This window comes from Globicephala melas, chromosome 13, assembly GCF_963455315.2.
Source record: "Globicephala melas chromosome 13, mGloMel1.2, whole genome shotgun sequence".
In the NCBI taxonomy this organism is placed as follows: Eukaryota; Metazoa; Chordata; class Mammalia; order Artiodactyla; family Delphinidae; genus Globicephala; species Globicephala melas.
The window spans coordinates 49715437-49729186 of record NC_083326.1 but is presented as its reverse complement, the minus strand read 5'-3'; the positions used below and the strand labels follow the sequence as shown (position 1 = coordinate 49729186).

Genomic DNA, 13750 nt, shown 5'->3' with positions numbered 1-13750 from the left:
AGCCAAAAGATTTAATTAATTAATTTTAAAAGTTAGGATTTGGGAGCTCAACACTTTGGGAGAGAAGGTTTTGGCAATTACTCGATTTCCCCTTTTGCTGGAGTACACTTTATATGTTTCGTCCTTCACAGATAGCTAGAACATTCGAGAAGTTAGAAAAGGAGTTCATTCCAAATAACTGAAGGAGAGGTGTCTCTTTGTATCCCCCAGGGCACCCCCAGAAGTCACATGACAAGAAGACAGATGTGGAAATGTAGACAGAGAGAGCCTGTTCCCCTCATAATCTACCCCCCAAAACCACCCAGATATGCACAGAAACAATCAAATAAAATTACGAACACAATCTAACGCTAGTTTACATGGTATCAGGCAATTCATTATTGACTGAAAAAAACCTTTCCTGCCACATAGTTGACTAACAGACTGGCTATTCTGGAGTCACATAAACAAGCACACCTGCTTGTACTTAACTGCCTGGCCTTCCAGTTAGATGCAGTCTACTTACAGAAAAGCAAAAGCATCCGAAATCTTAACCTAAAGAACCACTGGGTCAGTTCAAAGTGACGATGCAGAGTCAGGAGGGGAAAAGCCAGTTTGGACGACTTTTTGTAAGGGAGTACATTTTAAACAGGAAAAAAATGAGCAAATGACTATCTATAAGCAAATTCCACTCTGGGGGATAAAACAGGAGAACGAGCGTGGGGCGGGATCCGATGGGGTACTTGGGGGCCACGGGGGGGCCAGGCCACCAAGATGTCTCTAAGGCACAGCAGGAGAGAAGAGCTATTTTCACAAAATGGCACCAAGTAAATACCTACTAAGTCTTTCAGATCCACATGTCATTCCTTTCTATTATGTGTCAAAACTTAGCTGTCCCATAATGAAACTCTGCTTCTTCAGATTTCCCCAAAACTGCTTCTTTTTATGAGCTCTGATTAACGCCTGCTCATTCTCTAATGACACGGGCAGTTGCTGCTGCCTGAAGCTTGCCCTCTGGTTTGGGCACATACAGGCCATGAAATGCTCCTTGCTAATTACCCCATGTCCGGCCATACCTCGGGGGACTTAGTTCTAGTGATTGGGATAGAAGATCTTCATAAGGAAAGGTGAACTCAAACTGGATTAATGGCACATTAAGGGAAGGAATATGTACATTACGAGAGCATCCCTGGGGGCAGTGGAAGGCAACTTCAAGAGATACATGTGGGATTGCGTCTTTGTTTCTGACATGAGTGCACAAACCTGCCAAGATGTGTAAAATAAGATCAGTGTGTTTAAGCATTCACTTGGCACTCATTTATTTGAGGCTATCCTACAGTGAACCAAGGACACATTGATTCATCCCCCCCAACGGAGGCTTTGTAAACTTTCCCAATTAACTGGCCTTTGTGTTGCAAAAAATCACTTTAATTTAGGTGTTATAAATTGTCTTGGATACTGACAGCACTCCTATAAACCTTGCAGTCAGAACATTTACAGAAATTCCGGGCATTTCCTTTAAAGCAAATTCATTCAGGTCAAAAGTTGAGAAATCCAGAATCGTTATCATATTTTTGCAGTACAGAACATTGTGCTGATCAATGGCACTAAAAATAGCCCAGAAAAAATTAGGAGTTCATAATCGGAAACAAGAAAAACAACAACCTTATCCGAAATAGCAAAATGTCCATTAACATCACTCACTTCCTTAGGAATTATTTTGACAATAGGAAATGGAATTTAATTTTTTTTCCCTTTAATCCAAAACTGTATTTCCCCTCCCATGTGTCCTCTGGGAAAACCTTGCTTATAAATGAATCATTCCCAGATAACCAGCTTCTTGCTGACTGTTTCCATACAGCTCAACAAACACAGAGAAGCTCCTGAACTTGCTATTTCACGTTCCTGTCGCTTCAGTGGTGATGTCATGGAAAGACATAGACATGTTATTATTGCCCAGCTAGAGACCGTAAAGGAAAGTATGCTGCTGCCTCTAGGTTTTCATTTTCCAATGAAAATTATTTTCATTGCCCTAGCCGCTTAGACTGTGAAAAAGAAAAATGATTTAATTAGGAAAACAGTCATAATTTTGTAAGCTCATTCTTTCAACATAAAAATTACATGACAGCACAGCTTCATTGGGTTTGATCATTTATTTTCATCGGACCATTCTAGTACACATCAAGGTGCTGAAGAACAGCTCGAGGAAGTAAATTAAAAAAAATAGGAAGCTGCTCCCCAGAAAGGAGTGTGGAGTCTTAAGAAGCTGAGAAAATGGGAAGAAATGCAAATAGCAAACTGAGAGAAGTGGCCTTCTCTTTTGTGATTGCCTTTTACCATCCAGGAGGGGAGGAAAGACAGCAATAGGCTCTGCACACCCAACAGATGGTGATGGAGATGATGAAGATGATGATGATAAAGAAAAAGAAGTAACTGTGCTTGTTTCAGCAGCACATATACTAAAACCAGAATGATACAGAGAAGGATGACATGCAAATTCATAAAGCATTCCATATTTTTTTGTAACTATGGGAGCTGAGAGATGTTAACTAAATATATTGTGGTGATCATTTTGTAATATATACCAATATCAAATCATTATGTTGTGTACCTTAAACTAACACAATGTTATATGACAATTAAATTTCTATAAAACTTTTTTTTTTTAAAAAAAGGAGGGCTTCCCTGGTGGCGCAGTGGTTGAGGGTCCGCCTGCTGATGCGGGGGACACGGGTTCGTACCCCAGTCTGGGAAGATCACACATGCCGCGGAGCTGCTAGGCCCGTGAGCCATGGCCGCTGAGCCTGCGCGTCCGGAGCCTGTGCTCCGCAGCGTGTGAGGCCACAACAATGAGAGGCCCGCGTACCAAAAAGAAAAAAAAATTTAAAAAATTAAAAAAAGGAGAAGAGTAGTAACGGAGCAGGAAGTAGAAGGCGGAGGAGAACTAACACTGTTCAGCATTGACTAGACCTAATGAAAGCGAAACATGATGGGGATCGTTAACTATACTTCCAGGACTTGTCTGTAGTCTGTTCTTGAGTGTGTGTGTGTGTGTGTGTGTGTGTGTACACGTACGCATGCATGTTTGCATGCACCAGAAATTGAATCTAAGTCAGATTCCAGAACCTGGAAGATTTGTTTACTTGTCACCTCCTCAGAAATTCAAGGTGTGACTTCACGTTAAGCTCTGGAACTTCTCTACAAATATATCTAATAAAAATTCAGTGGAGAAAAAAATTATGTTATTTAGAAGTCATAAAATCTGTGTGATTCCAATATATAAGACACTAAGCTTCTTTTATTTCTTTTTTTTAAATTCCACCAGAAACAGCAAGCATTTCACCCATGGTCTTGGGAGACATTTGAAAATTCCGAACATCAAACCCTGACAGCATCTGTTGAGGACACTTTTACAAGTACATCCTATATTTTAAACAGGTTGAATTTTATCTAGTAAACTCACAGAGCCAATCCTCCTTCTTAATTCAATATCTTGGCAATAGGTCAAGAGAAATGTCAAGATGTCACTGGAAAAAGAAAGATGTCAGGCCATGCTCCCAAGACCTGGCCAAACAGCCTGAGAGAGAGGCGGTCGAAACTCAAGAGAAATTCCTACCCACTCAAGAGTTCTTCATAAGGATGAATCAAACGGAGGCTAAAACTTACCAGTATAGTCTTCTCAACTCTTTTAAGAGAAATTCCTAAATGGGAAACACAGTTCAGGACTTTGGTCCTTTTACTACACAAGGATGTGTTGTTATGGGGACAGCTTTGCAGGCTCTCTGGCAACCCTGGGTATAATTAAGGCCAGTGATCACAGAACAGCCAGAGGTGGTCTCCATGGAGACCAACAAACACACATTTCCACAGGCACAGCAACTGTTCTGAATCAATGACTCTTTATATAGGTTTAAAAACATTGTGAATGGTACATCAATTGCTTCCTTTGTTAGGGAATGCCTGATTAAAAACACGGTGAGAGAGCTGGTTCTCCTGCACCCTGAATTCTGAGCAGTGCCTAGATAGGCCGTTCCCAACTCAATTCATAACCTAGAACTAGCGAATACAAATGGAAAATCCAGACTCAGGAATCACTGGTTAATCTGGAGGAAGAATTAAACTAGTGGTCGACAGAGCCAAGGAGGGCCAGCCAGCTGCCGGCACTCACTATTCCAGGGCTGTCTAAATATTATTCAACCCTCTAGCAAGGTAGACATTATTATTATACTTGTTTACAGATGAGAAAATGAAGCACACACCTAGAAAGTGTGGCCGAGCTGGGACTCAGAGCTAGGTCAAAATTAAGTCTTGGTCGGGATTTAAGCAACTCTACATAATGCTTTGTGTTTGCATAGCACTTTGTGGTCTATCTTCTTATACATTGTCTTTTTCTTGAAGCGTTGAGGAGTCAGGTTCTAGAATTTTCTCAGTTTGCAATATTTCACCCCTTGTTCCTTGCCTCCTTGCTCCACTTCTACACCCACCACACGCTCCAAGTTCAAAGACTCACGTGGGACCCCATGTCAGGAGGCTGCACCGGGCTTCCCTGGTGGCGCAGTGATTAGGAATCTGCCTGCCAGTGCAGGGGACACAGGTTCGAGCCCTGGTCCGGGAAGATCCCACGTGCCGCGGAGCAACTAAGCCCGTACGCCACAACTATTGAGCCTGCGCTCTACAGCCCACGAGCCACAACTATTGAAGCCCACACGCCACAACTACTGAAGCCCACGCACCTAGAGCCTGTGCTCTGCAACAAGAGAGTCCACCGCAATGTGAAGCCCACACACGGCAATGAAGAGTAGCCCCCGCTGGCTGCAACTAGAGAAAAGCCCACACACAGCAACGAAGACCCCACGCAGCCAAAAATAAAGAAATTAATTAATTAATTTTAAAAAGAGCTAAACCTATAAAACATACAGAATAAGTCATAAAGGAAAATCTTACTGACCTTAGATTTGGCAAAGATTTCTCAAATACAACCAAAAAAAAAAGGCTGCCCCGTCTTCCACCTGGACTGCATGCGCAGCTCTAGCCTAAGCAGCAACGGGAAGGGAAACCCCATTCCCTAAGCATGAACTGCGACTGTCCAAACTCTAAATAAGAACAGGGACAAACATTCCAATTAACCACATACGGCCTTTATACGTAATCTTCCATGAGAGAAGGGATTTGGTAATAGCGATGGAAGAAGGTCATATCGCTCAGTGGTTTCCTACTTTACTCTGATCGGTTCTATTAAAGACTTTTTAAATCTGGCACATGTTTCGTTAAGTAGGCACTGACAGGTAATGATATGGTTCCCAGCAGATCATCATTATATATAATCCTACAACTGAATGTAAATGCCACCAGCGTTCAGTCCCAAGTATCAGATACAGTCAGCACTGTCAGAGCTCGATCGCATCACAACGTTTTTGAACTATCTTTAGATCTTCTAGTCCAGACCCCTTGCGTTATGGATGAAAAAGCTGAGGACTAGAGGGGTTCGGTACATAGTGATCAAAGCCGAAGAGTCTTTCCTTCCCTGAAACCCCTGAGATCCGAGTTCCCCTGCCACATGACTCAAGGAACAGCCTCCTTCCTATCTTCGCCCTTCTGCCAAGGCTCAGGATAAAGGCTTTTCATTTTCTCTAAAGTTAACCCCCCCACACTCTTTCCATTTCCCTTTGAAACTTATTCTCCCAATTTCCCCTCATTCTCTAGCATCGTGAAATCTCTGTATACAGGTGTCTTCCAGTTTCAAGCACGCCCAAGTCCTTCTTTTCCTAGAACAGAAGTTGTCTTCGTTACATCTACCCACGACCAATCACAATCTTCTATCCACTTTTTATGTATTCTTGAGTATTTCTGATCCAGCTTTTGCCCCACTTCGACCCCTGCCCTTTGCCTAAAACTGTTTCCTCAAAGGTCAGCAAAGTCCTTACTCTAGTCTTTTCTCAGTCGGATCTCTTTGACCTCTTGGTGGCATTTTGCTTTACTCCTTAAAATTCTCCCTTAGACTTCCCCGCTCTGAACTCTCCTGATCCCCCTTCTACCTTCCGGCTATTACTTCTCTCTCCTGCTCATTATTGGTCCCTGGCATCTAAGTATCGCCCAAGCTAAGTTGTAAGCCTCTTCTCTGTTCTCCCCAAATTCTTTCACTCTCTCAGTGAGCTCATCAATTTACACATGTTCTTGATTTCAACTCCACCTTTCTACAGGCGAAGCCCAAATGGACATGCAGAGCTCCAAGCCCTTGCCTACATTTGACCCCATGTTTCCAACAAAAAAGAGCTCCATGTAGATGTTTTATCACCATACACATTTGTCTAAAATGTATATCACCAGCTTTCCTCCCCAAAGATGTTCTTTCACAATCACCCCCATTTCTGTCTGTAATGCCATGGATTTCCCATGTCTCTAGCTACAAACCTTGGAGCCATTTGTGACCTTCCATACCCATCATTCCTATGTCCAAACTATCCCCCCATCTGTTCTAAAATGATTTGTCTTTGTTATCTAATTCTTTTATCACATCACAGAACAATTATATGGTAAGTTGTGTACTTAAAATTTATTTTCCTTCTAATTGTAAGTCAAGTTTGACCTTTCACCTTTCTTCTTGCCATCACTACCTTGATTCACCTCCCTTCTGAATGGTTGGAAGTCATTTCCAATCTGTCTTAAGCACTGCCGCTATATTAACCTGCTTAAAACATTACCCTTGGTCAGTCTCATTCTGAGGTTCACAGTAGTCTCTGTGGCATGGCTTTTAGGGATACCTATAATCTGACTCTCCTATGCCCAGTTTTTCCCTTCCCCTCTACATTCTCCTCCTCCTCTAGCTAAATTTATTTCCTCCTGGTTCCCCACCTGCACATCCTTCTGTTTAACCTCTCTGCCTGTGAGTTTTTCACAGAATCCATATTCTCCTCTGGGCCAATGGAACATCTTTTTGAGTCACTTTCTAAATATACTGGCACCCAGTAGAGTCGCAATGACATGGGGGAAAGGCTGTATTGCTAAGGACAATTATGTTGTATTCCAAATGTCAGCACATTTTGATGTATAAGTGGTCCATTATGATTTGCAAATATTTTCTCCTAGACTGTGGCTTATCTTTTCATTTTCTTAATGGTGTCTTTTGAATTACAAAATATTTTAACTCAAATGCAGTCTAATTTATCAATTATTTTATGGCTCATGCTTTTGGTGTCATATCTAAGAACTCTTTGCTTAAACCAAGGTCATTAAGATTTTTTCCTGTGTTTTCTTCTAAGAGTATTCTGGTTTTAGCTCTAACATTTAGGTCTATGATCCATCTTGAATTAACAATGCAAGGCAAGGGTCTAACTACTTTTTTTCCCCAGCATACGGACTGTTACAGCCTCATTTGCTGAAGAGAAAACCCCTTCTCCATTGAACTGCCTAGGCACCTTTATCGAAAATCAATAGACCTTGGGACTTCCTTGGTGGCGCAGTGGTTAAGACTCCGTGCTCCCAATGCAGGGGCCTGGGTTTGGTCGCTGGTCAGGGAACTAGATCCCACACGCATGTCGCAACTAAGAGTTTGCAGGCCGCAACTAAGAGTTTGCATGCCACAGCTAAGGAGGCGGTGAGCCGCAACTAAGACCCAGTGCAACCAAATAAATAAATAAAATAAAATAAAATCTTAAAAAAAATACATTGACACCCTTAAAAAGAAAAAAAGAAAATCAATAGACCTTAACGTCTACCCTTATGCCAATACCAAGATGTCTTGATTATTCTAGCTTTATAGTGAGTTCCAAATTATGTAGCTCAAGTCCTCCAACTTTGTTTTTCTTTTGTTTTGGCTACTGCATTTCCAAATAAATTTTAGGATCAGTTTGTGAATTTGTACAATTTAGGAAGAATTTCCATCTTAACAATATTGAGTCTCTCCATTTATTGAGATCTTCTTTAATTTCTCTCAGAAAGGTTTCATAGTTTTCAGTGTATAAATCTTACACCTCTTTGTTAAGTTCCTAAGTATTTTTTTCTTTTTGATGCTATTGTGAATGGAATTGTTTCCTCAATTTCATTTTTTTGCACATGACTGTTCATTATTAATACATAAAACTACAACTGATCTTGCACCCTGAGACCTTGAGAAATCATTTATTAGTTCAATTAGGGTTTTTATAGATTCCTTAGGATTTTCTATGTATAGGATAATGTCATCTGTGAGTACAAACAATTTTTTTTTCTTTATTGCACTGCCCGAAACCTCCAGGATAACGTTGAATAGAAGTGGTGAGAGTGAAATTGTTGTGTTGCTCCCAATCTTAGGGGGAAAGTATTCAGTTTCACCATTAAGTATAATGCTAGCTATAGGTTTTTCATAGATGTCTTTTATTAAACTGAGGAGGTTCTCTTCTGTTACTAGTTTGTTGAGAGTTTTTATCATGGATGGATGTTGGATTTTGTCAAATGATTTTTCTGTACCTATTGACATGATCATGTATTTCTGTTCTTTATTTTATTAATATCACATATTAATTTTCACATGTTAAACCAACTTTGCATTCCTGTGATAAATCTCATTTGATCATTGTGTATAGTCCTTCCTGTAGGTTGTCAAATTTGGTTTGCTAATGTTTTGTTAAAGATCTATGTTCATGAGGGATGCTGGTCTGTAGTTTTCTTACAATTTTTTGTCTGGCTTTAGTATCAGGGTAATTCACCTTACAGAATAAATTGGGAGTTATTCCCTCTTCCTCTATTTTCTAAAATAATTTGTAAAGAAAAAATATTTCTTCTCTAAATATGTGACAGAACTCATCAGTAATGCCAACTGGGCCTGGGCTTTTCTTTGTAGAAAGATTTTTAAATTACTACTTACATTTATTTACTTGTTATGAGCATATTCAGATTTTCCATTTATTCTTGAGTCAATTTTCCTATTTTGTGCCTTTGGGGAATTTGTCCATTTCATCTAAATCATCTATTTGCTGGCATAAAACTATACAATACTTTTAGTTTCTATAGGATAAGTGGTGATGTCCCTTCTTTCATTTCTAATTTTGATTATTTGTATCTTCTTATTTTCTTCATCAGTCTAGCTAGAGGTTTGTCAATTTTGTTGATTTTTCAAAGAACAAACATTGATTTTCTCTATTGCTTTTCTGTTTTCTATTTCATTACTTTCCACCTTGAACTTTATCATATCCTTCCTGCTGCTCATTTTGGGTTTATTTTGTTCCTATTTTTCTTGTTTCTTAAGGTGCAAGCTTAGGTTATTGATTTGAGACCTTTTTTCTTTTCTACCGCCTTCTGGCCTCTGTTGTATTTGATGAGAAGTCATCTGCTGATTGTCACTTTTTTTTTTCTTCTAACCTTCTTTCTTCTTCTTCTGGAATTCTTATTATACATTTGTTGATATTCTTGATGTCGTCCCACAGGTCTCTGAGCCTCTGTTCATATTTCTTCAATTTTTAAAAAGTCTTTGTTCTTTAGATTGAATAATTTCTTTTGTTCCACCTTCCAGTTCACTTATTCTTTCTTCTGCTCCCTCAAATATGTTGCTGGGTACCTCTAGAGAATTTTTCATTTCGGCTCAGTTACTGTACTTTTCAACTCCAGAATTTCCATTTGGTTCGTTTTTTAAAAATCATTTCTACCTCTTTGAGACTCTGTATTCATTGAGTCTTTCCTTTAATTCTTTAAACATGGTTTCCTTTAGCTGTCTGAACATATTTAAATAGCTGCTTTGCAGTCTTTTTCTGCTAAGTCCTACCTCTGAGGATAGACATTCAGACACAATTCCTATTGACTGCCTTTTTCCTGTGCATGGGTTATGCTTTCTTGTTTCTCTGAATGCCCTAATTTTCACTGAGTACTGGACATTTTAGATAGTATAGCAACTCTGGATTCTGACTTTTTCCCAGAGCATTTTCATTGGCATTGTTGTTTTGCTTGTTTAGTAATTTGCCTGGACTCAGTCTGTGAAGCCTGTCTCCCATATAAGGTATCATTGCTGCGGTCTTCACTCAATTTTTTTTCTTGCTTTTATTTTTAAGCCTGTCTTCCTAGGGATCATCCCCAGTCTGCATAGCTTAGTGTTCTGGCAAAGACTAGTCAAGAGCTTTTGCTCAAACACCTTAAGCCAGAAAGCTTTCTCTCTGCTTCTGACTCTGTATGTGGGCTGGGGAGCACATTCAAACTTTAGGATGTTTTCATGTCTGCCCCGGCTTTTCTTACTGCTGGTCTCTCACGTCTCCTCTGTGTGTGCACACAGGCTCTGTTGACCAGGGACGTGTACGTGTCTTGGGCATCCTCCATCTCTGTGCTGCTCATGCACATAGACTAAGGTAAATCTGGCATTTATGGAGAGCTAGCAAGCCCCTGATGGCTGTCTCACCTCCCAGAACTACCTGGTAAGTCCCCAGCTAGACCACTGGTCCATTGCTTGCCCCAAAGAGGTAAACTCAAGCTAGTGGAACTTCCTGTTCATTTACCACCTAGACGGCCCCTTTACCTGACAATACTCCAAAGAGGGTGAGCCCCTTCTGGAAGCAGCAGCAAGCCTGTTGGTTTACACAGCCTGCCCTGCTCTGGTTGAAAGAGAATACTTACAGAGATGGGGAGAAGGGAATGAGAGCAACCTAAAGCAAGAGCACCACTAACTCATGCTGTTCCTACCCGAAGTTTAGGAGTTTTCATGAACAAATGCCTCTCAGTTTGTTGTGTGCTTTTGGTCAATTTTTAGAGAGCTGAAATGGATATCTTTGACAGTCTTTTTCCAGCTTTCTAGTTGCTTCTGGGGGAGAGGATTTATCAACCTCGTCATTCTGTCATGCTCTAAGTCAGTATCACAGCCAATCTTTACATTTTTCTGGAATGTGAATCATTAATGCTATTAGAAAGTAGACAATGCAGGTGGAAACATCGCTGTGAAATCTTACTTTCAAATAAAAACGTTTGTTTTTGCTTTCTGGGGGAAAAAATTCAGCCAACAAACATAAAGATGGCTAAAGGCACAAGTTTAAATGATTACTGTATTAGATTAAATTAATTAAGAAATCTCACTCAGTGGAAGCACACCTAGGGCACTGTAACTTGACTCCTTCACAGACTTTAGGGAAATGAAATGCTCCACTAGAAAGAGCTAGCCCCAAAGCATTAAGATCCTGCATCCCAGAGCTGATTTTTCTGCTCCTTCTTATTTTCCCACCTCTCTATCTTATGCTTCAACCATGGTCAATAGGCGCTGGGCATTTTTATTAGTCCCTTTTTTGAATGGTCCATCAGAGTCCCCCTATCAGGCCATCTGTCTGTTTTCCTTTTTCAATTGCCTCTGACGGGCTGAGACCTTCTGGGCAAGTCACTGGAGCTCTGGACACCCTCACAGCTCCCAGGAAGGAAGATAAGAACTGCCCCATGCATCCGGGGGTCCAGTCTCTTCGAGCAAGAGAAGGCTTAGAGGTGTTTTGTTTTGTTTTGGCAAAACCCCTCTTTTTCAGATGGGAAAATTAAGGCTCTGGGAAATTAAGGGGCATACTCAGGTCACCTTCCAGGAATGTGATAGAGATCAGTATGTCATGCTGATAAAATACGCAGAAACCCTCAGAAATTGTTACCTGAACAAGCGAAGGATCAGGCTCAGGGCCAGGGACTAGAGATGACTCCGTGAAGACCAACCTGACTCTGAGAACACTGGACACAAGGGCTCCTGAGATGGATTCTTCCCACCCCTCCCCTGTCTCTTACCTTAGCAAAGAAAATCCAGGCTGCACACTGCCCTGGGGTCATAAGGCTTTTTAGCTTCACTGTGCTGACCATGAGAAAGAATCCTAAAAATCCACTGGAAGGAGAAAATATACTTTTGTTAGTGAGGCTTGCCTTCCTATAGCCAGTAGCTAACTACTTCCTGTTACAAAAATTAGTCGATATTTAGTTATTACACCACCCCTATCTCATCTCTGTTTTCTAGTGATCTCTGGATAAAAATACCCCAAATTTAAAAACCCATGAAGCTCTACTATGCTAAGGAGCTATGAAGAGATCATTGCCCTGGAGGCAGGGAGTGGGTATAGAAATTTGGGAGATCTCTGGCTAAATCATGAAAGAAAGAAAAAAAATCTGGAGGACAGTATCGCCTGCTTCCTCCTATATCACTTCTGGAGCTGGGTGCTTGCCAAGGTAGAGCTTCATCTTTTTTTTCAAGCAGAACAAACTGTTAGGAAAAGACTTCCAAAGAAACACTCGCCGTATGAAGTCAGAGGGTCTGGACTGGCCCCTTGGTTCAAGGTAAGAACCTAAAGGGGAGGGCTGCATAACAGAAGTCCCCCAAAGCAGGGTGACCTACACAGACGCTATACTTTGGGAATGATGTCTGAAAGAGCCCTCACCTCCCAAGGGAGCCTGAGGCTGGACAGCACGTCGGGGGGCTATCCGGAGGTTTGGAGCTCTACATACCTCCTCCTTTGTAGCTCCAGGGTGTCGGATGCCAGACTGCCATCTGACCTCTATTATAGGTGCTGGGGTATGGCTCCCACCCAGATCATGAGCCCTGAGAGGGAGGGGCCCAATCTTGGGCTTCTCCATATTCTCCAACAGAGCCAAATAAGGTGCCCTGACCATAGCATGTATTACATAAATGTTTGGCAGGTGTACTTGGAAGCAGGTTGAATTGACTTAAACGCACCTAAGGCCAAATTTCACAGAAATGTGCGCCTTCATTTCATTAGATTCGATTAGGTCACAGCCACATTCTTGGGGCAGGACCAGGGACAGGGATTAGGTTTCCTCTCTCTATATTTCAGCCTGTTTGGCCTAACTACCCACAAAGTTTGCACAGGTCTGCACTTGCAGTCATGGGAGCCTTGGCCGCGCTGATTAAGGCGTTGAGTCACCCTCACAAGGAGCCCCTGTGGGGAACCAGGAAGCTGGAAATCAAGTGGCCCGGGATTCTATTCCTGGCTGTGCTCACCGACCCTCGTAACCTTGACCAAATCCCCATTTTTTTCCCTTGTTTTCTTGCCCCAGGTTCGGTTCTGTGGCCTTAAAGCAGGAATAAGCACAGCGCTCTTCATCCTATTTTATGGAAATCAGAGATTTTCAGAACAGAAAGGTTCCCCAGCCCCAAGTCTCACTTTATTAACAAGCAAACGGGGTCACAGGCGTAATTAGAGCCCAGGTTTCCTGGCTCTTCCGAAACTCTCCATGGCCCTGCAGACCTCAGCGTGGAAATGTGCTCTCGGCCAGAGAGATGGAGTGAGAAGCTCTGGGTGCCCAAGGTCGCGAGGCTGGTAGAGAACAGTGAGGTAGCCGGCCCTCCGGGGCTCCTCTTGGTGGTGTCCACCCCCTGCATCCCCAACAGGTGCCTGTCCCATCCCCCATACCTCGGTCCCCTTTGCGCTTCTCCTGTCCTCTCCATCCCTGGCCAGAGGAGGGCACAGTTCCACGCTGACCCTTGCCCTCAGCACAGACTCTGCTAGGATTGAGCGACCCTGGCTTGTGACCAACACGCTCCTGAAAGCGTCCATGACTCTTTCCCATCACCTGACTTGCATGTCGGTGAATCATTTCTAAATGACTCATGGGTCCCTCCCTCAACTCCCTCATCTGTGTCTTCCACTTCCAGCTTGTCTACCCCTTGCTGTGGAGGCAGGTCTTAAGAGCACTGGGCAGACCCCAGGAGTGAAGGAGCCTGGGGCTCCCTATTCGTGGGGTCTCCAGGCCACGGCTACCACTGACCCCTCAGGCCTCCACGACCCCTCCTGAGTTCCCCCAGGACCTCTGAAGGTGACAGCTCTTAGTCTGAGATACA

The 13750-nt window shown here is 42.3% G+C and overlaps 1 protein-coding gene across 1 annotated transcript in view; it reads right to left on the bottom strand.

Annotated features, from left to right (window-relative positions):
- The window catches only part of TMEM241 (transmembrane protein 241), a 106486-nt gene that overhangs the window by 30527 nt on the left and 62209 nt on the right, over nucleotides 1-13750 (bottom strand). Inside the window, 1 exon segment of the mRNA XM_030842659.2 lies at nucleotides 11689-11782. Within this exon segment, the coding sequence (XP_030698519.2) occupies nucleotides 11689-11782 (94 nt within the window).